We start from the raw sequence: 26,136 nt of genomic DNA, 5'->3' as shown, positions 1-26,136 counted from the left end.
ACACGGAAGAAGAGTTGGGTGAGAATTTGGCAATGCCTTGTGGAGTTGAGTACAATCTGAGGTTCAATTTATGTGTCAATTCCCAAAGGTTGGCACTTTTAGTCTCAGTATAGGTACAGGTTAAGGCTTTTTGCCAGGAGGAGTTCTGATATTCGATTGCAAAGTCTCTTTCCCATTGGGTGTAAGGAGTGGTTTTAATGAAGGTGCTCTTATAATTTAGTAGATTATAGAACAGAGATGTTCCTTTTAGTCTTGATTGCGTGTTTTTGGAAATATTGGGCGATATGCCAGAGTAAAGTTAGAGCTGTGGTTTGATTATGTTGCAAGAAGTGCTGGACCTGTATGTATTTGAAGTGGTCTTGGTCGGAAAAATTGAATTCTCTTTGTAGTGATCGGAAGGTTTTAATGGCAGGACCGACCTTCATGTCATCGACTGTCTCCAGGTCTTTAGTGGGCCAGGAAATGATGTTAAGGTTGGGGATTATGGTATTTAAGCTAGTAATGGGGAGGGGTATTGGAGTGAGAGAGGTAATGGCAAATGGGGTATCTTGAAATTGTCGCCAGGTCGCTAATGCTGCTCTAATTGACGGAGAGAGAGCTGCTTGTGCAAAGACCTTAAATCGGCAAGCCATAAGGTGGTCGAATGGATTCCCTCCTAGTTCAGACCATAAGTGTGTTGTAGTGGGCATGAACCATGTTTTTAATTGGGTTAAGTATTACTGCTGTGTAGTAGTCTTTCATTAGTACATGGCCTACTCCTCCAGCTTTCCTGGAATGGAAAAGTTTGCTGAAGGCGCATCTCACTTTCTTACCTTTCCATAGGAATCGGTTTAATCTGGACTGTACATTGGTAAAGAAGGAGTTGGGAATCGATATGGGTAGTGTCCTAAAAAGATATAGGAGGATAAGGGAGTATCATCATTTTAAAAGAGGCCAGCCTGCCTGACCAAGTTGATTCTACGTTAGCTAGGTGTTGAAGTTTTAAGTTGAGGGTGTTTAAAAAAGGGTGATAGTTAGCTTTGAACAGGTCATCAGACTTGGGGCTAAGGGTAATTCCTAGGTAACCAGTGCCTGTCTGGTTCTACACATAAGGGAAAGTAGATAAGAGTTTCAGTATGTTACGTGGGGGGATGCCCAGGTCTAGAATATACGTTTTTTTTTGTCATTTGCTTTATAATATGATACTCGATTAAATAATCCGTGCATCATGTACCGAAGCCAGGGAAGTTTCCACGTCAGTCAGCATTAAGATGATGTAGTCAGCGAATAAGCTGATGGTATGCATTTTGTCTTTTATCCAGAATCCATGGATATCGGGGTGTGAGCGTATATATATATATATATATATATATATATATATATATATATATATATATATGGCCAGGGGTTCCATCAGTAAATTAAAGATAGTTGGCGAGAAGGGGCATCCCTGATGAGTGCCGTTTGTTATTGGAAATGAGTCAGACAGGGTCCCAGACGTGAATACCTGCGCTGAAGGTAGTGTGTAAAGAGCCATTATGGCCGAATAGATTGGTCCTTGAAAACCAAAGGCAGACAGAGTTTGGGCCAGATATGACCAGTGAATCCTATTGAACGCCTTCTCCACGTCCATTGTGAGGAGCAAAGAAGGCGTTTTGTTTCTATTTGCTAAGTGGATAATGTTAATCAGTTAATTAATGAAACCTGACTGGTCTTGGTGAATGAGCTGTGGCATAATATCTATCAATCTTGTGGCGATAAGTTTGGCATATATTTTCAAATCGTTGTTTAATAATGATATGGGATGGAAGTTTGGGGGAGAGTCATGGTCTTTCCCTGGCTTGGGTATTGTTACAATTGTAGCTTTAAGCATTTCAGGAGGGAAATTTGAAGAAGCAGTGGTGTTGTACAATTTCTCTAGGTAAGGTGTCAAAATGTGCTTAAAAGTCTTGAAGTATTCCCCTGTGAATCCATCTGGGCCCGGGGCTTTGTTATGTGACATAGAGTTAATGGTGGCATTAATTTCCTCGGGGGGAAGGATAGATTTAATGTTTGAAGGTTCTCAGGAGACAATTGGGGTATTTTTAATTTCTGTAGGGAGTCAAAGATAACAGTCGTGGTAGGTTGGGGTGTAACAGTGTCCTTCTTTTAAGTTGTAAAGCGAACTGTAATAATCGCTAAATGCGTTTGCTACGTCTTGTGGGTGGTAGAGTTTATCCTTATATTTAGGATGGAATACAAAAGGAATTTTGTGTTTATGCCTTATCCCCTTCAAACGATTGGAAAGAAGTTTCCCAGCTTTATTATCGTTGGCATAATGTGTCCTTTTCAGCTTCTGGAAACAAAATGTGGGGTTCCCCTGGGGTGGGATTTTTTAGGCACAAAACAGGATAATATACCAAAAATTTGAAAAAAAAAATATAAATTTTATTACACAATATACAGAGTAATTGTTAAAACAAAAGCAAGCAAAGAACAAGTGTATTGTGTCAGAACCAACCACTGAGTCCAAAGTTGATACCCAACGTGTTTCGAAGTTACTGCTTCTTCAACAGGGGTGACTTTGGGTGGTTTTCTGTTGGTATTAAATATAATAATGAAATAATGAAGCCATACATTTAACAGTAGTCAGAAAAAAGTACACTAACAATACATTCAACTTTTATGTTGTATAGTAAATTAAAGGATATTCAACTCACATGGTTCCTGCACAAAGGTATTGAATGCTTGCTAGCATAAAAACAACACAGGATTCACTGGAGCCTGACTGGTGCTAGGTGACCAAAGAAGAGACCGGGTAAGGGAATATATTTGCCAGATTTCTCTGATTGCGTGTCCCCTGAATTCGGGACAGCTGGAGTCCAAGGTGGCTTAACAGCTTACCAAGAATGAGCCATCCACAACTAGGGTAAGAAAAAAAGGGGGGGGGGAGGACGAAGCAAATTAAGCTCAGAGGTATGCTCTTAGGTGTTAAAATGATTTCAAAACTCTGAACATTAAAAGCATTGGTTAGGAACCAATTTAAAGTTAATAAGCCAGAGATATGGCTATATATATTCAAATGGAATAAAGTATTGAAAATGTCCAAAAAATAGTGCTCCCTTGCGGGAGAGATAACAAAATAGTTCTTAATAGAAGGTTAGGTAGACTGAGGATATCAAATAGATTGTCCAAAGGGGTAGAGTTAACGAAACAGCATTCCTGCCAAAAAGGAGGCAAGTAAGGATTGTGAGATACATGCTTACCTGGATGGAGATAACAGTATGGAAAGAAATTGTAGATGTGTGGGACACCATGCTCCTGAACGGCAGACTGCACAAATGAGCGCCGACAGGAGCTTGGTTAAATAGTACCTGTTAGATGGGTCTGATTAGGTGAATTACACTCAGCTGGCGTCCCGCCGCGGGCTCCCTGGAGCACAGGCGCCGGGCGCGTCCCCACTAATGACGTGCACGCGCATTTGCGTGTGACGTCATGAAGGCGCGGCCGGCGCTTGTGTTCCATCGGCACAGAGAACGCTCCGTCGGCGTGGAACGCAGGCGGGGCTAACATCGGACGCGTGATGGACATCACCGTTAGGGATGTCAGATGAAAGTATGCACGCGTCCAATGTATGTGCGCCCAGTAGATGGCGCCTCTCACCGTGCCGGGCTGGCCAAAAACAGGGGAGGACACACAAGCAGCTCAATGAAAAGGTCTAAAACGTAAATTGTATGGGGGCAATTCACTATTGCTTAGTACAATACTGTAACGAATAAAGCAAGATTTTAATATATATATCACTAAATTATCAATCACTAAAATTAAGTGAAATATAACAAAATATCAAAGGGTATACCCTATAGAAAAAGGCAAAAGACCACGCGCCAGTCATGATTCCAGTCCCTGTAATGTCACAAACCGTATATATCAAAGGGAATCAAACCAATGTATGATATCTAAGGAAAAAGAACAACAGTCCAACCAACAGGGAAGTGGGTTGTGAAAAAGGGAGATTATTTCTCCATGCCCCCCAAATTGAAACCCTCAAGTAAGGGTTTAAAGGAAATTTCCTCATTGAGGCCTGGGGGCTCAGTAGCTCTCAATGAATAAATCCACCTCCGTTCCATTTGCAAGAGACGTTTGTTCCAGTCTCCGCCTCTGGAACTGGGGTGGATACGATCCAATATGAGGAACCTGGGTTTTGGGAATATGCCCGCATGTACAATGCTGACATGCCGGCCAAGTGGTAATTCTGGGTCACAGGACTTTATGCTTTTTATATGTCTGTAGGTGCGCCTCCAAAACTCGAGTTTTGTTTTTCCAACATAGAAACAGCCGCACTCACAGAGCAGTAAATAAACTACTCCGTGAGTGCGGCAGTTGGCAAAGTGTTTGGCTGTAAATTTTTGCCCATTCGGTAAAATGGGATTTTTTCGTGTGTACATGTACTTGCAATAATTGCAAGTACCGCACATATAAGGGCCTTTGTACTTACAGGGGTCATGCTCAGTGTTACCCCTGTATTCACTCTGCACTAATTTGTGTCTCAGTGATGGGGCTCGCCTAAAGGTGAATTGCGGCACTTGTGGTATGTGGGGTCCTAGAGTAGGGTCCAATGCCAACAAATGCCAATACTTTGTTACAATCTTACGCATGTTAGAATTTTGATCAGAATATTTAGTAATGATTCTGAAGGTGTTATCCTCTTTACGGGTCTTGGGAAGTAAGAGTTGGTCTCTATTGCTGTCAAGGGCCTTCCTATAAGCTTTTTTCAAGATGTTTCTGGGGTAGCCTTTTAATAAGAGTCTATCACGTAGATTGTTTGTTGCCTCCTGGAAGGTCTGCAAGTCTGTGCAATTGCATCTCAGTCGTAAATATTGACCAAACGGGATTGAACGTACTAACGTTCCGGGTGGAAACTGGAATCATGGAGGATGGTGTTGCCCGCAGTGGGCTTACGATAAAGACCACTGCGGAGAACACCATCCTCCCCCCTGAGTATTTCGACATCCAGAAATGTAATCTTGGTTGAATCCTCATTCATGTTGAATGTAAGATTGAATTCATTTTTGTTCATCCTGTTAAGGCAATTGTGTAAAAGATCAGGGGGGCCATCCCAAATAAGGAAAATATCATCTATGTAGCGGACCCATGTTTTAACATGGTCAGTATACATGGATAAAGACTCATCTGTTAGGAAGAAATCCTCCCACTCCCCCAGGTACAGGTTAGCGTAGGACGGGGCACAGCATGTCCCCATCGCTACACCCTGTACCTGGAGGTAGTGGGAGCCCTGAAATGTGAAAACATTGTGAGTAAGAATGTAAGTCAGTAAGGATAAAATTAACTCTCCATAGGCGTCCAGTTTCTCGCAACGAATGATGGTATGTCGTACAGCCGCAATCCCCCTGTCATGGGGGATCGAGCTGTATAATGCCTCGACATCGATAGTAACCAACCGTGATTCCTGTGAAATGATCAGAGTATTGATTCTCTCCAGGAAATGGATAGTATCACGGGTGTAAGATGGTAGACATGTGACAAAAGGTTTCAAAAAGGAGTCTATTAATTTACTGGCGTTATCCGAAATTGATCCCCGGCCAGATATGATCGGTCTGCCCGGTGGATTTACGGGGTTCTTATGGACTTTAGGAAGTGCATAGAACGTCGGTGTGATTGGAAAAGCCATACAGATGTATTCCCAGGTGTTTTTGGGTATGGTATTGTTAAGGAATGCCAAATCCACTAGTTCATAAAATTATTGTTGGTAATTAAAGACAATGTCTGTGGTAATTCGTCTATACCAGTTGTAATTCTTTAAGAATTTTTAAGCACATGTCTACATACTGTATGTTGTCCATAAGGACAACATTGCCCCCCTTATCTGCCTGTTTGATTACAATGGAATGGTTGTCGGCCAGATTGTTGATTGCTTGTCTTTGCTCGAGTGTGATATTGGGTTCATCGAACGATTGGGTTTTGGGTTTGTCAAGTTCTTTGGATACTAATTTTAAAAATGTGTTCATATTTGAGTTCTGTATTGCAGGGTATTTATCTGACTTTTTCTTAAGATTTAAAGGTTTTGAGGAAGAGGATGGTTGAACCGTGTGGACCCCCGCCAATAGGGAGGGCAGATCGACACGGTCAATTAAATCTTCGTTCTCCTCCAAAAGTGAGATCAATGTGTCCAAGATGGGAACCTTGGGAGCCTCCCGTGAACTATTGATATTTTCTTTGTGAAAAAAAGTTTTAAAGTTGAGCTTGCGGGCAAATAAATGAAGGTCCTTGATGAATTCAAACTTATCAAGTTTGGTACTCGGACAAAAGCTAAGGCCTTTTTGGAGTATAGCAGATTCCTCTTCCGAGAGTGTGTGGGTAGACAGGTTAATGATCGACTGATCAGTGCCAGAAGTGTCCAAATCAATTAGAGAGAGAGGGGTGATGAGATTGGAAGTGTTTATTATAGAGTGGGGGTGAGTTTTAGGGCCTTCTGGTGTAGTATCTGTAAAAAAAAATGGGGTCTTGTAAATCAACTGTGGAAGAAAGAGTGGATGATGGCCCTGTGGGGGGCTCAGTTTCAGCTTCTGGAATGTTTTCTCATACCTGTCTAAAAGGAGCAGTCTAAGATCATGTCTGGCTTTGCTAAGCTAGGGGACTGATTCAATTTGTACTGTGTGTCAAGCGTCTGGATTGCCTTGGTAAGGGAATCCACACGCATAAGCCGCTGCTTCTTCATTTGAGACCCAAGTTTACTAAAAATTCCTCTGATGAAGGCTTTGTAATCATTCAAGAGTAGGAACGGGTCATCAACTGAGGAAGCGTTAAACATGAAATAATTATTTAAGCATTTTTCCAGTTTGGATTTAGATTCGGATGATTAAAGGAGTCTTGCATTAACTCTCCACATATAAACATTAGAAAAGGGGTGGGAGTCTTCAATGTCGAGTGTAACAGAAGCGTGGTCAGACCACGTAATGTTGGTAATGGACGATTTGGAGGCTTTCATAAGCAAATTACAATCCATGAGGAACAAGTCTAATCTGCTGTAGCTGTTATGAGGCGAGGAGAAAAAACTGTAGTCTCTCTCCTTAGCGTTTAAACATCTCCAGCCATCATAGAGGTCATGACGGTTTAGGTGAGGCTGTAGAGCTAGAGGAGGTAGAATCTATTGTAGGGTCAGGTGTGAGGTTGAAATCGCCACAGAGCAGCAAGGATCCTCTTTACACTTTACGCACCACATGTGCCAGTTTGTTGAAAAAAATCGAATTTGATGCGCGTTTGGGGCATAGGCGTTCACCAGGGTGAAGATTGTGGAATTTAGTTTGCAGATAAGGATATGATAATGACCCTTAACATCCTTAATTTCCTTTAATAGGTTGAAGGATACTGTGTCTCTGATAGCTGTGAGGACTCCTTTTGTTTTGGAGTCAGCGTTAGCCGTAAAAAATAAGGGAAATTCTTATGAGAGCATTTTGGAGGAGCTGTGGTTACAGAAATGTGTCTCCTGTACCGTTAGGATGTCACACCTGTGCAGCAAAGCCTCTTGCCAAAGGGATTTTCATTTAGCTGGATGATTTAGACCCTTGGGATTGATGGTCAGAAATTGAACTCCCATGAGGAACAAGGTGTCAGTGCAGATGTAGTGTGAGGTGCATAAGTACACTTACAATTGCACAGGGCCGCTGATAGGGCAGTACAACCAGCCCTGTTGTACCAGGCCTGGCCCTATCAGCAACATTGTGGGGCCCGGGCAGCATTACACTTTATTGCTGCATTAAATAAAAAAAATAAAATTTGGCTTGCTAAACTTCAACCCTGCTCCTACTTGTTTATGGAGCGGGGTTATACCATTTTCCTGGGCCCCATTAGGTCAAAAGAGGGGCCCAGGTGCGCACAGAGAAGGGACTATTTCTTCATTTTCAGGGTGCATGTACACCATACTGCCCTGCTACTCCCTGCAGTCCCGGCCGGCGGAATGATACGCTGATTCTCCGCCCAGTGCCCGCCTCCAGTTCTTACTTGCTGAGATGTGAAGAGGCTGTCAGGGAGCATCTGAAGGAGATCGTGGCTGCACTGAACACAGTGAGTGAATATTAGAGCAGAGAATCCTCAATGTGTCCTATTGTGTATCTCCCAGCACAGCAGGTTATCATTAGCATTAGAAAAATCATCACAGGCAGCACAGTAAGTTGGTGCTCTAACAAGGCTCTGTGTCGCATGGCTGCTGAGGGTGCTTGCTTTGTATAGCTGTGCTGGGTTACAGTCTGTAACACTCAGTACAGCCATAAGTACAGCCATAAATTAACACAATGGGAAAAAGGTGTCGCGCTAATCTCAGTATAAACAAGATCAAACTGACAATATGAATACCACGTGAGATATAATGTCCAAAACAATCCAAAAGGAGTGTAGGGAAAGAAGGATCCACCACCAAATATAGTCACTAAACACTCTTACCAGCAGCTTGGACCCGAAAGGGTCACACAACGCCCAAAGTGCAGGTGTGTAAGCGGCAGGTGAGATCCAATATCCTCTATCAGACTCCTGCTGCTATAGACTGGAGACACATTCAATAGCCTTGCCACTCTCAAAAGAGATAAACGGGAATGCCCCTCATAGTGTAGTAATTCACAGTAGTTTTATTTAAATAAAATGAAAGCAGCTTACATAGTGGAATCCAATTGTCAGCGTTCAGTTAGATCACAGAAACGATCGTTGGTTTCCCCACCAACAAGATGGCCGCAGCGTCCCTCGCCTGCGTCAGCCATCAGCCAACCCCGACGCGTTTCATCATACAATGACGTCGTCACACCCCTGGCATTGGCTGACGTATGCGCAGAAGAGGGACGCGGCGGCCATCTTGTTGGTGGGGAAACCAACGATCGTTTCTGTGATCTAACCGAATGCTGACAATTGGATTCCACTATGTAAGCTGCTTTCTTTTTATTTTAATAAAACTACTGTGAATTACTACACTATGAGGGGCATTCTTGTTTATGTCTTTTGAGCGTGGCAAGGCTATTGAAGGTGTCTCCAGTCTACAGCAGCAGGAGTCTGATAGAGGATATTGGATCTCACCTGCCGTTTATACACCTGCACTTTGGGCGTTGTGTGACCCTATCGGGTCCAAGCTGCTGGTAAGAGTGTTTAGTGACTATATTTGGTGGTGGATCCTTCTTTCCCTGCACTCCTTTTGGATTGATTTGGACATTATATCTCACGTGGTATTCATATTGTCAGTTTGATCTTGTTTATACTGAGATTACCGCGACACCTTTTTCCCATTGTACTTTGAAGATATTGTATTCATATCTTTTTGTGTCAGCTGCTTTTCACTCATGTTTTTACTGTATGATTTATGATCATGATATTAGCGCAGCAATTTTACCCATAACTTATTCATAAGTTAACACAGTCAGCAAGCAGCCATGTGACATAGAGCCATGATAGAGCAGAAGCTTACTGTGCTGCATGTGATGATTTTTGTAGTGCTAATGATCATAAGACAGTGAGATGTTTCATTACACTTCAGTTGGGGCAGCAGTAAACGTGCAGTGAAGCTGCATTTTTACCACCCCCAAACCACTCCCCTTTAACCACTTCCTGTCCAGCGACTTATCTGTACGTCAATAGATTGGAAAGGTGATATTTGGGTGATCACTGCAGCAATGATGGAGAGATCCTTTGTTAGCCCCAGCAATTCTGCACAAAGTAAATGTAATGCTATTGGCTAAGAAGCCCCTGGATTACTTTCACAGGCAGTGGACGGGGGTCCCACCCCCTGCCTTTTAAGATGCGACTAGTAGCATTCGGTTCCTGTGACACAGTGAGAGGGATGGATGTCGTTCCGCCTACTGTGCCATGTCAGAAACCCGAAGCGACAAGGATTTTGCTTCCGGTTTCAGTCTGACGTAAAGAAGCCATTACCAGCTTGAACAAGCATCTGATCAAACCCATCTTGGTTTAATCGGATGCTTTGGAGGCCAGAGGACAGATATGGGGTCATCTCTCAAAAAAGAGGACCTGTAATGGCCCATGCTATCACAACGAATGATTTTTATTCCTTGTAAAAGCAAAAAAGAAAGAAAAAAAATAATTAAAGATACAGAGTGATTTTTTTACATTTATAGTAAAATACAATTAAAAAGAATTTTAAACTGCCCCTGCTCTTTGGTGCATAGGCGCAATTGCAAACGCACATGTTGGCCCCGCACGCATGTGTAAACAGCAACAAACCTGCATTTTGTTTCCAGATGGGGTCAGGGGCGGGGACAGGGGTAGGGTCAAGGGCGTAATTTCTAACAGCAGCTCTGTAATTGCATGTCGGCGGCTTCTGGTGGCAGGAGCTAGTACAAAATGTTCTGGTTCAGTCCACTGTGGAGGAGTCAGAGATTTTTTCCGGGGGGTTTCGTTGTTCCTGGGTCGGTTATGGCACATGAGGTATAGAAAGGAAATAAAAAAGGAAGAAAAAAGAAGAGAGAGACAACAACAAGAAATACAGTGACAAAAATAAACAGTAACTGTTCTCCAAAATCTCCTCCAGGCCATGAGGAGAAGGGTGGGTTAGCCATAGCTAGGTGCAGCCAAAGCTGCTCAGGTTGGGGCGAAAAGGTGGGAGGGATATGGAGCGCCTCAAATAGAGGCCGAAACTGGGCAAGAAACACAGGGCTGGTATTCCAAAGGTGGGATACGAAAGTCGATGTTTAAAGCAAAGTGGTCTTTGATCCTCGAGGTCTTCATGTCGAGGTAGAAGACTTCCACTGCTGTTAATTGTGTTTGCGCAAATTATTTTTGGTGACTAGTCGCCACTCGGGGGTGAACGGACAGGGTTCAGACCTGGTGGGAGGCGAGCTATGAGGATTTTAGTAGGGAGAGGCCCTTATCCAAGGAATCAATCGCATGTGATTTCCCTTCGTGAGTCACTGTGATCCTGGTGGGGTATCCACATTTATAGAAAAAGAAAAAAGGTTAGTCCACAATAATACCCCCTATAAATAGGTGCCACATCCCAGGGTGTGAAATGCACAAAGAAAAAGTATCCCCTGAGGGGTTGGGACTTTTCAGGCACTCACGATAAAAAAAAAGGGAGTTGTATAAAAATATTTGTAATTTTATTTAGCAAAAAAATATATAAATAGGCAAGAGTAACAAATAATAGAAGAACCGTTACAACATAAAAAAAACACAGCACAGATAGGTAAGTGAAAAAAGCAGCAACAGAGTATCCAACGCGTTTCGAAGCTGCTATGCGCTTTTTCTTCAGGGATAAATTACTGAATGCTGCAAATACTTTTATCATCTGTGATTGTGTTTTAAATTCTTGTTTGCAGAGTTTTAAAACCAACAGCTAGTTCCAGATCCTGCCTTTCAGGTTTGAGAGAAAAGGTGAAGAATCACTTAGTAAGAAAAAGATGTTCTCCTGTATGTGTTGCAGACAGAAGGTTGAAATCTGCAGTCCATAATCTGCATACGACTGGAGTCCACGGAAAGAGGGGAAACTCCGATTGAGGATGGTAGAGGGATGAGATCCTTTACCACACAGGAGAGAGAGTTATCAACCGATGACCACCATCACCACAGGCAGGGTATCCCCATTTATAGGGAATCTTGTGGTTGCGAAGTGATTTTGTAATGGTATTGAGATTTATTTTCTGGAACGTGTATTGGGATAAGTCTGCATAAAATTGAAGGTCGGAGTATTGCGCGTAAATTTGGGACCTATTTCGCGATGCGGTCATGATTTTCTCTTTTGGGTGATAAAAGTGTAACGTAAAACTACATCTCTAGGGATTTTGTCTGGGAAGTAGGAAGGTTTAGGCAGACGATCAATTCTGTCTATTATGACATCCAGATCAGTGGCATCAGGTAAAATTGTGTGGAATAGGGTAATAGCGTATAAGCGCAGGTTGTCCTGCTGTACTGATTCAGGCACCCCTCTAATCTTGAGGTTGTTGCGTCTTGATCTGTCTTCGATATCAGCTAGTTTAGCTTTAACCCATTCCATATCATTTTCTTTTTCATCATGGGCATCTATAAGGTCGCTTATTGTGGAGGCAATTTTACCCATTTTATTTTCTTAATGATCAACTCTGCTTGCAACATATTGTAGATCAGTGCTGAATTTATTCATGTATGAGGCTAGGTCTGACTGGAGGGAACCCCTGAGGGACACCAGCATATCCTTCAGGACAGTATCCATAACTGGCCTATTGTTAGTTGGGAATTCCTCATTTGTGTCTGGTAAGTCTCTGGTGTCTTCCCCTGTGTCCCAAGCAGGACTCACCACCTGTCTTCCCTGTCTTCCATTCAGCCTGAACCTAGCCTTTTCTGGACTGCTAGACATTGGTGTGGAGTTGTTGGTAGGGGATGGTCTGGATTAGGAGGGGTTGCAGAGCTCAGGAGAGTCAGGCTGAGAGAGGCTCTGTTGAGAATCGGTGGATGCAGCAGGAGAGGAGTCGGCGCCATCTTGCCTCTCACCATGCGGCTGCTGCATGAAGAAGGCCGTTCGTTTTTGGGGTCTACTTCTTTCTGCTTCCTAGTCATGTTCTAGGTGGTTCAGGGAGGCTGATCGCTCTGTTGGGGTGCAGGATGGGCTGCTGTGAAGTCTGTGCGGGCCGATAGGAGAAATCTGGGTTTTCCTGGCGGCTACTGATTCCTAAGGAAAATCAGACTCTCTTTTGTCCTCATGAGCGGACCTCGGAAAGGATTGGCTGTTTCTGCTGCGCCATATCCAGAAGGATCAGGCAGACCGTGGTACAGGCTTATTCAATAAGGTGCAGGGGTATTTTCTTCTGATACTGCTTGGAACAAAACTGAATGCCTATAGCAGAGTGAGTGGGTGTATACCCCCAGGGACTGCCCCATAGGCGTGGTAAAGATTTTTCCTGCCTAGTGTCCTACTCCCGTAGGGGGCAGCATAACCAATGGTTTCGTAGAATATGGAGCTGCGTCTGTCAATGAACTTCAGAGAAAAGTATTTTACGGTAAGTCAAAAATCCGTTTTTCTTTTAACTACAGTTTTTTTTTTTTTGTGTTTTTGTTTTAATGAAGTTCATGTCTCATTAGTGGGTTGTATATCTTTATTTTCATTTAAGGAAGCTTCTTCAATATTCTGGTCCTAAATGAAGCACATGAAGACATCATAAAGGCACTGACAAACTATCCTGCAAATCCAAAACTGCAGGCAGCTGCTTTATCATGCTTGGCTCTTCTTAGTAAGTTTTACTAAGCATTCATTTTACATATGTGTTGGCAATATTTGTATTTATTAATTTTTGTTCATTTTTATTCATTTTGGTTACGCAGGAAATGTTTGTCTTTTTTTTGTTTTTTTTCTCTGGACGTAAATGACACTTAAGGGCTCAGGCAGGAAGATTACTTCTCTCATTCAGGCACAACTTCCATCTCTTGCTGAAGTAAAATATCTCTTGAGGAGTCTGCTAGAAGGGAGGAATTCTCCTTTTTTTTTCACGCTGTGGTAGACTCTCAGTGCCAAAAATAATTTAAATATTCAGGAAGCAAAACTCAAAGCTATACTGTAATATTGTTGGTCTTAAAGTTGAGAAATGATTTGGGGACTTTGGAGCTTTTTAATTGACTTTCAAGTACATAAATATGCCACCAACAATTCGTTTTTTAGCTTTGAGTGAATAACACCATCTGAAATTGAAATGAAAATTTATCAAAACCTCTGCTTTGCCAACCAAAAAGCATTTTTCATCAGTTTCCATTCCTGCTGGAATCAAAACTTGGAAATGATTGAAAGATTGCTGCAGTTGAAACTAAAGGAAAGCTACAACATTACAATGGGTGACTTATTCTGCCATGTTAGGATGGATAATGTGTTGGAGGGAATTTACTAAAACTGGATCAAACCGAATCTGAGGCAGCTGTACATAATAACCAATCCGCTTTAAACTTGAATTTGTTCACTTGGTGCCATTATGCCCATACTATGAAAAACTCTCATATGCTACATAACAGACTGTGCATATTCACAAAGTGCTGGGCATTCAATTTGTGTAGCGTAAAATATACCTGGTTGATCCTGTTTCAGTTCCCTTCTAAGCTCTTCATTTCCTCCTTTTTCTTATCTGTGCAGCCCACATGACTATAGAGTCACACATGTGGGCCTATAAACAGTGGTAGTATGAAAGTGGTTTTATATGGAGCACATGATTTAAGGTGCTATGGTTAATCCCTGTATTGTAATAATACATGTCCGACCTAACCAGACATCGCATAAAAAGATATTCTGCACAGGGGTCAGAATTGAAAGAAGGTTAGATGCATCTAGAACATCTAACCTTCTTTCAATTCTGACCCCTGTGCAGAATATCTTTTTTATGCTATACACAGTGGTAAATGACACTCCCCTCCCTCCTCCTCCTCCATGTCGTCCTATTACTGAACACTATGGGGGTGGGATATAGTATGCTGTTTGATTGCATTCACTAAGAAACTCACAAAAAAACGTAATTGTTTTATAGATCAGTAGTAAATATAATTGCTAATATCTGTAAAGTTAAAAAAGAGCATTGGATGCAGATGCTATCTGAAAAAAATGCTACTGTCAATTATCTTGGACTCTGCCTATACCATATTAATGCATTAAGAAATTACATATTTGGTATTCAATAAAGATTTATATGGCGCTGTAAAACAGTTTTTTTTGATATTTGTAATTTAATTTGAATTGATTTTCTGAAACTGTTATGATGTCACTCCTGCATAGACCATCCTCCTGGCAGGCAGAGACTGGCCCAGTGCTTTAAGCTGAGCTGTGGGTGTGAGCAATTTTATTGCCGAAGAGCCAGTGCGTGTCTCTTCTGCAATAAAAACCTTCCTTACAGTGGAACATCAGTTGCTCATTAAGTGAAAAAAGATCAAAAAACTATTTTAGAGAGACTATCATACTGTATGTGTCGTATTTTTCTGTAACCCCCTTCAGTTTTCGTTAAGCCTTTATTAGGCTTTTCTCTTCCGTCCTCCGACAGTCGCCACCACTTCATATTCATCACTAATGGGGTTATTGACCTTTGCTCCGCAGGAGTAGCTAGGCAACAAAATTTGTTAATATCAAAGCTTTTAGCATATCCCACCCCTAGGGGGTGGTCCCCTCAGTCAATACCTCCCTGCTTCCTTCATTCCCAACTCAGTTTCTAATGCCTAGCTTAGGAGTAGCAGGCTGAACCTGTGCTGGGGCTCTCAGTCTCAGCCTCTATTCTCTTTTTTGATTTTATTTTGAGTCTTTTTCTCTTTCTTTTACTTAGCTGTTATTTTTCAGCGTTAGTTAGCTTCTTCGGATGAAGATGATCATGCGGTGCTGGGTCTCGGACTGGCCACCCTGGATCCCAGGGTTCAGGGCCAGGGGCTTCCCAGCCTGCCATCGAGCGTTCAGCTCAGGTTTCCCTGGCGTATTGAACGACCCATCCCTGTTCGCTGCAGGGATGCTATCTGTGAGGTGGCTACCTCACTGGACGCCATTGCGGTTTCGCACCCCAGTTCCACTGCGTCCTGGCTGCGACACTCCCTGTCCTCAGTGCAGCGGTTTGGTCGCTGGAGAAGGCTCCCCACGCCATCCGGACTGGTAAGTGTAAATCTATGTGGGGACCTGTCTATTGGGTGTCAGTCTGGGACTGTGTGACCCTGCATGTCTGTGTAAATGCTGAGCTCCCTGTCAGATTCCTGTGTGGAATAGCTGCCTGTCTGTGGGCTGCGAGGGAGGGGGGCTCTCCCGCTCTGCTGTGTGAATGCATGAAGCAGTCTGGGCTTAGACATGTTGTGAGGTGATCGCTACTGCGGCCCGCCATTTTTTTGCGGCAAGTTTATGGTGACCGGTCCTGTGTGGTACGGCGCAGCGTTTTGGCGGCGATCGATCAGGCCACATGTCGGCGCCATTTTCTCTTTGCCTAAGGAATCCTCAGCCGAGCGGCCATGTTTGTGTAGCCTTACATAGGCTTTATAAGGCGGTCAGTCATTGCATCACTTCCTTTTGCTCTGGGACAGCGATCGGTGGCAGCAGCCTGTGTGATCTCTCCAGGTTTTTACCTTTCCTTTTCCTGTATTCCTTGCCCAGTGTTCTTATCCCTGTGGGGGTCGGTGTATTCAGTAGGGTGCGGTGGGCTACGCTCGCCGCGGTCTTAAAGGGGCAGTACTCCTTTTTTTCTACTTTTGCTGGGGCATGGATTCTCAGGATTGCAAGTTTCCTCCCACCTTGGTGGGGGGCCAAGGGGCTGCTGCATCCCCCGAGGGGGCTGATCTGGCTACTATTGTGGCGAACTTGGCTGCTCAGGTGCAGATGCTGGTGGCTGATCGATCCACAAAACGGCCCAGGTTATCCATTTCCTCTGATTCAGAGGGCGATGGGGCTGCTATGGCTGGAGTGCCCTTCTCAGGGTCTTACTCATCTCTAGACCATGTGGGGTCTGAGGGGGAGGCTGAGGTAGAAGGGGTTGATAATTCTCCCCCTGGCTCGTCTGAAGAGCTTGCACTCATGGATGAGTTGGTTGCTTCTATCAAGCAAACGCTGCATTTGCAGGATGAACCATGTCCTCCTGCTTTGATGTCCTCTTATGGGACGCAAAGGAAACGCAAAACGTCGCAGGTTTTTCCTTGTTCTGCGGAATTTCAGCGCGCGGTTGTTGAGCAATGGCGCAATTTAAAGAAACATTTTGCTGTGCCGAATAGGTTCAAGCTGCGTTATCCATTTACACCCACCACTGATGAGCGTTGGTGTGTGCCGCCTCAGGTGGATCACGCGGTGGCGGTTTTGAATAAATCCACTGCGATCCCTGCTGAGGATACCCCGGTGTTCCGGGACCCAACGGACAGGAGATTGGAGTCTCTGGCCCGTCATGCTTATACGGTTGCTGGTTTTCTGCTGAAGCCTATTTTTGCTTCCATTATGGCAGCCCAAGCTATGGCAGATTGGACGCAGGTGCTCAGGCGCACCCTGGTGGCTGACTCTGCCCCGCCGACAACTTTGGCTATGGTGGATCAAATTCATCAGGGTGTCATGTATTTGTGTGATGCGGACTTAGATTTAGTCCCTTTGGCTGCGCGTCTTTCAAGTGTGGCGGTATTGAACCGTCGCCTGATATGGTTGAAATGTTGGTCTGTTGACCAATCTTCTCGCAAGACTTTAGCTAATTTGCCCTACGCGGGCTCTCGCCTTTTTGGCGAATCTTTGGATACTCTGATAAAGGGAATTTCTGGGGGTAAGAGCACTCTCTTGCCCCAAACTCACAAGAATAAGTTTGTTCGTGGTAAGAAGAATTCCTCGTTTAGGCCCTCTCAAGGGTCCTTTCGTGCCTTTCGGTCGCACTATAAGGGCAAGCCCTTCAAAGGCCAAGGCTCCCAGAAGAAGCCGTGGACAGGTAAGCAGAAGTCCGGTCAGTCCGGGTCCGCTGCCCAGTTCTGGGGTGGGGGGACGTTTGCTCGGTTTTCGTCAACCCTGGCTGGACCGCATTCGTGACAGGTGGGTTCAGGAAATCGTTCGATCTGGATACAAGATCGAGTTTCTCTCTCGGCCGGCGAGCAGATTTTTCCCCTCAAACCTTCAGCTATCTCCGGAGCGCTTGCAGGATCTGCACCTGGCGGTGCGGGACCTGCGGGCCCAGGGAGTGGTGGTTCCGGTGCCTCATCGGGACAGATTTCGGGGGTTCTATTCCAATCTGTTCACTGTGCCCAGAAAGGAGGGCAAGGTTCGTCCGATTCTGGACTTGAAAGCTCTGAACCACTTTGTGCGGGTTCGCAAGTTCCGCATGGAATCCCTGCGCTCAGTGGTGGCTGCCCTGGTTCCGGGGGAATTCGTGGCCTCCATTGATTTGAAGGTATCTTCACATCCCCATTTTCGAGGGTCACCAGAGGTACCTTCGATTCGCCATTGCGGAGGATCATTACCAATTCGTGGCGTTACCCTTTGGTCTCGCTTCGGCTCCGCGGGTTTTCACCAAGGTGCTTGCGCCGGTTCTGGCCTTATTGAGAGCCCAGGGCATTTCTGTCCTGGGGTATCTGGACGATATCCTGATTCGGTCTGCGACCAGTCAGGGCCTGGTGAGCGACCTGTCCATCACGATGCAGACTCTACAGGAGTTCGGGTGGACAATAAATTTTCCGAAGTCACTCTGTGTCCGTCGGTTCGTCTTCCCTACCTGGGGATGATCCTGGACTCTGTTCAAGCGAAGGTCTTCCTGCCGGAAGACAAGCTCCGGACGCTTCAGGACGAAGTCAAGTCCCTCAGGGACAATCAGTTCTCATCCCTCCGGACGTGTATGAGGTGTCTGGGATTGATGGTCTCGGCCTTAGAGGCGATCCCCTTTGCCCAGTTTCACACGCGGGGTCTCCAAGCAAAGATTCTGGCCGAGTGGGACGGGCGACCGCAATCTCTGGATCTACGGATCTCTTTGAATCATCATACCAGAAGGGGTCTTCTGTGGTGGCTCCGGTCCCCGGCGGTGTCGGGGGGCAAGTCTTTTCGTCCGTTCTCGTGGACGGTGATCACCACGGATGCCAGCCTGTCGGGCTGGGGTGGTGTTCTGGGCGTTCTGTCCGCCCAGGGAACTTGGTCGGAGGAGGAATCCTCCCTTCCGATCAATATTCTGGAATTGCGAGCGATAGCTCTCTGCCTTCTGCGTTGGACGGACAGGCTACAGGGCCGTCCGGTTCGGGTGCAGACGGACAATGCCACAGCGGTGGCCTACATCAACCACCAAGGGGGCACTAGGAGTGCCCGCGTGGCTCGGGAAGTGGCCGACATTCTGTCTTGGGCCGAGGCGCACGTCCCGGCGATAACGGCAGTTCACATTCCGGGGGTGGAGAACTGGCAGGCGGATTATCTGAGTCGCCAGACCTTGGACCAGGGAGAATGGTCCCTTCACCCGGATGTCTTCCAGATGTTGTGCGCGAAGTGGGGTTCACCAGATGTGGACCTGTTCGCGTCTCGTCTAAACAACAAGGTGGAAAGGTTCGTGGCAAGGACGCGCGATCCTCGGGCAGACGCATCAGACGCGTTAGTGGCGCCCTGGCATCAGTATCGTCTGATGTATGCCTTTCCACCGATTCAGCTGCTGTCCAGGTTCCTTCGCAGGTCGGCCGTGGAACCGCACACGGTGATTCTGGTGGCGCCAGACTGGCCTCGCCGGTCTTGGTACGCGGACCTCGTGAATCTGGCGGTCGACACTCCGTGGCGTCTGCCTCTTCGAGAAGATCTCCTGTCTCAAGGGCCGATATTCCATCCTGCTTTACAGTCGCTGGCTTTGACGGCCTGGCTGTTGAAAACCGGGTGTTGAAGGATAGGGGTCTCTCCCCTGAGGTCATTCCCACTTTGATCAAGGCTAGAAAAGCCTCTTCGGGGAAGATTTACTATTGTACTTGGAAGGCGTATTTTGCCTGGTGTGAGTCCAGGGGGTATTCTCCTCGCTCCTACTCGGTATCGAGAGTGTTGGCTTTCCTTCAAAGGGGTGTGGACCAGTGTTTGGCGTTGGCCACGATTAAGGGTCAGATTTCTGCGCTGGCTGTTCTCTTTCAACGCCCTGTGGCGTCTAACTCTTTGTTTGGCACCTTTGTTCAAGGGGTGCGACACCTGGTCCCTCCTAGGAGGGAGCCTTTGCCTCCATGGGACTTGAACCTTGTTCTGTCCGTGTTGCAACATGCTCCTTTTGAAAAGATCAGGGAGATCTCGTTGCCTCTGTTGTCCAAGAAGGTTGCGTTTTTGGTGGCGATCACTTCGGCTCGCAGAGTGTCGGAGCTGGCAGCTTTGTCCTGCAGCTCTCCATATTTAGTGATTCACTTGGATAAGGTGGTCTTGCGACCTAACCCATCTTTTCTTCCGAAGAGGATCTCGGAATTTCACCTCAATGAGGACATTGTCTTGCCTTCGCTTTGCGCGAGGCCAAAGCATCCGAAGGAGGTGGCTTTACATTCCTTGGATGTTGTTCGGGCGATCAGGGTTTACCTGTCGTCGACTAAATCCTTTCGCAAGTCGGATTCCCTATTCGTCCTTCCTGAGGGACCTCGGAAGGGCATGGCGGCGTCGGCTTCTACCATCGCCAAATGGATCAGACAGACCATTGAGCAGGCCTATGCTTTGAAGGGGAAGGTTCTTCCCGTACCTGTGAAGGCGCACTCTACCAGATCTCTGAGTACGTCTTGGGCCTGTCATCATCGGGCTTCTGTGGCCCAGGTGTGTAAGGCTGCGACTTGGTCGTCCGTTCACACCTTCTCCAAATTCTACAAGGTGGATGTTCAGGCATCGGCGGATGCTTCCTTTGGCCGCAAAGTTCTTAGTGCGGCAGTGCCTTAGGGTCCCTTGTTTTGGGTCCTTGGCTGTTGGGATGTCTTTATCCCTAGGTTACTTGTTTTCCTGGGTTGTTGCTCCTGTTGAGCACATTTTTTTCCTGTTGCCCAGTTGGGTTTCTTACTTTGGTAAGGTTCCTTTTCCTCTGATGTGGGTACTGCGTTGCTTTAGGCGCGGCTGCGTTTTTTCCCACCCCTCATGTCTACACTGCTATGGGACGTCCCCATTAGTGATGAATATGAAGTGGCGGCGACTGTCGGAGGACGTAAGAGAAAACTGAATTTTTGTAAAATCTTACCTGTAAAATTCCTTTCTCTGAGTCCTCCGACAGTCGCCGCCCCCGCCCCTCTTTTGGGGTTTGTTTATGTACTCTACTGCTATGCTACTGAAACTGAGTTGGGAATGCAGGAAGCAGGGAGGTATTGACTGAGGGGACCACCCCCTAGGGGTGGGCTATGCTAAAAGCTTTGATATTAACAAATTTTGTTGCCTAGCTACTCCTGCGGAGCAAAGGTCAATAACCCCATTAGTGATGAATATGAAGTGGCGGCGACTGTCGGAGGACATGGGTCTTAAAGCAGGACAATGACCGAAGGAACATGTCAAAAGCACCCAGAAATGGTTTAAACAAAGTGCTTGAGAGTACTGAACTAGCCAGCAATGAGTCCAGATCTAAATCCCATAGAGCACCTGTGAAGAGATCGCAAAACAGCAGTTGGTAAAAGGAACCCTTCCAATCTGAGAGACCCGGAGCAGTTAGCAGTGGTCCAAAATTCCAGTAGAAAGGTGTAAGAAACTCATTGATGGTTACAGGAAGTGATTGATTTCAGTTATTTTTTCCAAGGGGTGTGCCTCCAAATATTAATTTTAAAATGGCAATAATTTTGTCCAGTCATTTTTTGGAGTTTTGCATGGAATATGTCAGATTTGGCTTTTTCTTTCTTTACTTTTTTGTGTCATACCAATACAAACAAAAGAAATAAACATGAGAATGCCTAAACATTTATAATTGCAACAACTTTCTGGATGAAGTGGTGCATTATCTGACAAAAATGCAAGGGTGCCAATAATTTTGGCCATGAATTTGAATTAGTAGAGCTTGAGGTGAAGTGACTCGCATTAGGAGGCTTTTGGCTTTCAAAAGTGGGGCTTAGTTGGTTTGTTTCTAAAGCTTTTAGCTTTACTCATTTTCTGACAATTATCTTTTTTTTCCCTTTTAGCTGAAACTGTTTTTCTGAACAAGGACTTGGAAGATGGAGAAGATTTGGAGGATGGTAGAGGACAACTTTATTGGTTTGAAGCTTCATATAAAGCTTTAAAGCTACACAAAAAGAACACAGATGTGCAGGTTATTGATGCATGTTTGTTATTCTTTGCGGTATTTAAAGCTGAATTTTAATCTTTCTGTTTTGCTTTCTCTGGTTCCTCCCTCCCCCCCTCTTTACCATGCTAATGTTTTTAAAACACATTTTTATTGGGTGATAATATTTTAACCACTTGCCGACCAGTCACATTGACTGTACTGCGGCAAAGTGGTTCGTTATCGTCCAGCGACGTAGACCTACGTCGCTGGGCTCCTCCCCCTGTAGGCGGCGCTCCCGCTGTTTTCAGTCACAGCGGGAGTCAGGCCAGGGGAGGAGCGGCGGTGATCGCCGCTGCTCTTCCCCGATCGTCGGGGAATCGAGTGTGGAGATCCGCCCGCTTGTGTAAACAGAGCGGGCGGATCTCCTAAGTGACAAACAGTGACAGATTGCAGGGTTCAGCATAGCTGAACATGCGATCTGCCCCTTACTCACTCAGTCACCTCCACCCACACACGTTAGTAAGCACCAGGCATACATTAACCCCTCCCTCTCCAACAAAATTAACCCCTTCCCTGCCAGTGTAATTTTTACAGTAACCGTGCATATATATAGCACTGATTACTGCAGTAATGTCACTGGTACCCCCAAAAGTGTCAAAAATGTCAGTCAAGGGGCCGATCTGTCCGCCGCAATGTTGTAGTCCCGCAAAATAAATCGCAGATCGCCGCCATTACTCGTTAAAAAAAAAAACACCAAAAATGACAGTAATCTTTCCCTTGGTTAGTAAACGCAATAACTTTTGCGCAAACCAATCAAAATACGCTTATTGTGATTTTTTTTTTTTACCAAACCTAGGTAGCAGAAAAAAATTGACCAAAAATTTAAAAGAAATTTGATTTTTTACATTTTTTTGGGGGGGAATTTCATATAAAAAAATGTTAAAAATATTGTTATTTTTTCAAAATAAACGCTCTTTTTTTTTTTTTGTTTATAGCGTAAAAAGTAAAAATCGCACAGGTGATCAAATACCACCAAAAGAAAGCTCTGTTTGTGGGGAAAAAAGGACGTAAATTTCTTTTAGGTACGGCGTCGCATGACCGCGCAATTGACAGTTAAAGTCGCACAGTGCTGAATCGCAAAAAGTGGCCTGGACGTAAGACAGCAAAATCCTCCGGTGGTAAAGTGGTTAAAGCAAGAGCAAAAAGCAAAAAAAAAAAAAAAACCCAAAAAACATGTGGTCATACCGAAGGATATACTGTACATATAGCAAAGACCTAGGATTTTGGAGAACAGGTGCTAATTTATGTATTCAACCAGCAGATGTACATGACATAGTGCAAGTAATATAAACTCCAAGGGTAAGAGAATAGGAAAAATCAATTCAAAGGAAATGAAAGTAAGCATAAAAGGGCAGATGGACATATAAACAACATGTTAGAATATGTGATAAAGGTTTCACTTGAAAGAGTATTCAAAAGTAGGCATCTATGAACCAGAGAGACCAGAGGTATTGTACCGCTATTTACATTATCCTACAGATTCAAGACAAGAATCCAATTTTAACAAAATATCTGCCATCTGCACAAAGACAGACTTCCTGTTGCACATTTATGCAATAGAGAGTTGTCTGTTTGCAGATGGCTGCCAATGTGTTTTTCGACTGGAACCTTACTAGCTGATTTTGCATGTCTTGCAGAATTTTATCCACATGGTGATGTGACTGATACAGGTTTTGTGGAGATTTGAGCCGTACTATTGTAATTGCTGTGGGCTACATATGCAAGCATTCTATTTGTTATAGAGTTAGTGCATAGTCTTGAAGAGTTTGAAAAATCCTTTCCATAAGCTTCAGGGAGTCCATTCTGGAAAGACCGTGAGACAATGAGGTTATTTAATAATGCCAATTTAGGGCTGTAACTCATTGGACAGTGCTAAACTAAAGTGTTCAAGAGCCATTCATACTGAGGCGTTAGATTGGGGTGACTTTAGGTGCGACCTATTGCCAGAGAGGACAAAACATCTTACAGCTCTGAAAGATATATGCAAGAATACTGTATACCAACAAAATAAGGGTTTAGTGTGAAAATATACCTTGGTTTCAGGTAGCTTCCACTGATTTTGTAGAGTCTCAAATGAGGCAAGCGTGGAGCCACACCGAAGATCCTAGGTTTCCCAAAGGGCAATTAGTCCATCTGGCATAATCGCACCTATAACCCCTTCAGCTCCAGAAGATCAACCCCCCTACCTGACCAGGCCGTTTTTTGTGATGCAACACTGCCTTACTTTAACTGACAATTGCATGGTTTTGCAATGCTGTACCCCAAAAAATAGTTGTGCTTTTTTTTCCCCACAAATGAAGCTTTCTTTTGGTGGTATTTGATCACCACTATAAACAAAAAATAATGACCGTTAAAAAAAAAAAAACAAAACTATATTTTTTACTTGCTGCTATAAAACATCCAATAAAAATGAAAAAAAAAAATCGAATTTCTTTATCAATTTAGGCCAATACTACATATTTTTGGTAAAAAAAAAATCTCAATAAGCGTATATTGATTGGTTTGCGCAAAAGTTAAAGCATCCACAAACTATGGGATTTTTTTATGGGATTTATATTTATTTATTACTTTTTACTAGTAATGGTGGCAATCAGCGACTTATTGCGGCTGACAAATTGGACACGTTTGACACTATTTTTTATGGATCGAGGACATTATTACAGTGGTCAGTGCTAAAAATATGCATTGTGACTGTACTAATGACACTGGCTGGGAAGGGGTTACCAGCAGCGGCGATCAAAGTGTTAACACTGTGCCTAGTTGCCTAGTAGTGTTTTTACTACTGAGACTTCTGCAAGTGCAAATTCACACTTCTGTGAATTGAACGGTCTCCTTTCCCCTACAAAAAAAAATCTAACATCCCCACAAGCCTGACAATGTTGCTGCCCAAAGGTGTCTCTGTTACCCTTTCCTCCTGACTGTAGGCATTCTAATACCGGAGGTGTGTTACTCCTCAGAACACCAAGTTAAAACAGAGAGAAGAGAGCCTAAAATAAACCAAAACAAATGCATCTACTATACCTAATGATTGGTAAGCTACATCTGTGGTTTTCTGTTTTTTTTTGTTTTTTTTTTTACCGCTTTAATATCCTCTTGTGTATGTTTTAGGAAGCTGCATGCTGGGCTCTGAACAATCTGTTTATGTACCATCCTGAGCTTCATGATAACATTGGGGATGAACAACATCAGTAAGTAATGCAAAATTAGATCAACTCTGCATACATTCCTGAAACCATTATTGATTACTAACTATATACACCATTACATCAGGTACCCTGTACATACAGAGGTGATGTTGTCCATGCTAATGCATTCTTCTTCTAAGGAAGTATTCCATGCGTCTTCAACAGCATTAGCCACCCTTTCTGACCATAATGGTAAATAAGATCCTATATTGATATTGTTAGAAGCCAAATACTTGATCTAAAAAATGCAGAAGTTTGTAAAAATCCCTGTTCCCAGAGTGGTAAAAATGTTTTGTTTTTTTGTTTTTGTCAACAAGCACAACAGTAAAACTGTGTTGGTGTATTCATAGCATACATACAATATTAAGGGAATTATTTATTTATTTTTCAGCATTTATTAGAAAAACTTTATTGGAGAAAGGTGTTCATATAAATGTGCTTGAAATTATGAAAAAACATCTTGATTCACCGGAAGCAACTGAGAGTGCCTGCAGAGTATTACTTCATCTCTTCAGTGAAAGGTATATGAATGAACAGACTGGAAATCGATTCTCTGAAATTCAGATCTTGCATTTTTATGCTTGACTGTTGTATTCTTTGTGCATCAGTGGAAGTGTCGCTGTATTTAAAAACAAAGCTAAATATATGGTAAAACCTCTGACTCTTGATAGTGCTCAGAGCACAATTTTTTTTCTCCTTTCCTTATTGAAGGCCAACACTTGTGATGTATTTATTAAATTAGAATTCCTGTTTTACTTTAGTTTGTTTGTACCAGCCTGGATAAAATTGATTCTTTCTATTGCAGAATGGTCAGTCTGATTGCCTGGGATGCCGTAATACACTGTAGTAGCTTGTTCTATATACAGTTAGCTGTGCGGTCCTGCTACATGGCTATGAAACAGTTCCCTTCTGCAACTAGAAGCAGGACATACTCTTGATTCCAGGAGGTGGGGATTGTGGCTTTATCCATCTGCCTCTCCTACAGTCAGAAAATGTCTACTCATTATAAAAAATGCAAGGCTGTTCCTGAAAATCCGAAATGCCATATGACCATATCTTTTTTTTATTTATAAAAAACAAGGCTATTCCTGAATTTCTGAAATGTACAAAAAGGAAATGTCTCATAGCTGTGCTGGAAAATGGCATAGCTTACTTTATGAAGCACAAGATTCTACAGTGCATTGCAGCATCCAGTGGCCAGACAGCATCCAGTGGTAAAAAGTAATTTGACCCAAGCTGGCCCAAACAAACTATCTAAAGTTAAAGTAAACCTGGAGTCTGGTTTACTGTTTTCATACAAGTTTTACCCAGGATTTGCACATTTTTAT

At 44.0% G+C, this 26,136-nt stretch overlaps 1 protein-coding gene across 4 annotated transcripts in view; it reads left to right on the top strand.

Moving 5' to 3' along the window:
- LRRK2 (leucine rich repeat kinase 2) overlaps positions 1-26,136 on the top strand; it is an 816,940-nt gene that overhangs the window by 162,801 nt on the left and 628,003 nt on the right. For all 4 annotated transcript variants that reach the window (XM_082254234.1, XM_082254231.1, XM_082254232.1 and 1 more), the window contains 5 exons: positions 13,056-13,175; positions 21,481-21,608; positions 24,732-24,811; positions 24,894-25,000; positions 25,200-25,329. In XM_082254234.1, the coding sequence (XP_082110360.1) occupies positions 13,056-13,175; positions 21,481-21,608; positions 24,732-24,811; positions 24,894-25,000; positions 25,200-25,329 (565 nt within the window). The remainder of the gene's footprint in view (positions 1-13,055; positions 13,176-21,480; positions 21,609-24,731; positions 24,812-24,893; positions 25,001-25,199; positions 25,330-26,136) is intronic.

Source organism: Pelophylax lessonae, assembly GCF_965119305.1.
Source record: "Pelophylax lessonae genome assembly, chromosome: 4".
NCBI lineage: Eukaryota > Metazoa > Chordata > Amphibia > Anura > Ranidae > Pelophylax > Pelophylax lessonae.
This window is presented reverse-complemented; position numbering and strand designations above follow the sequence as displayed.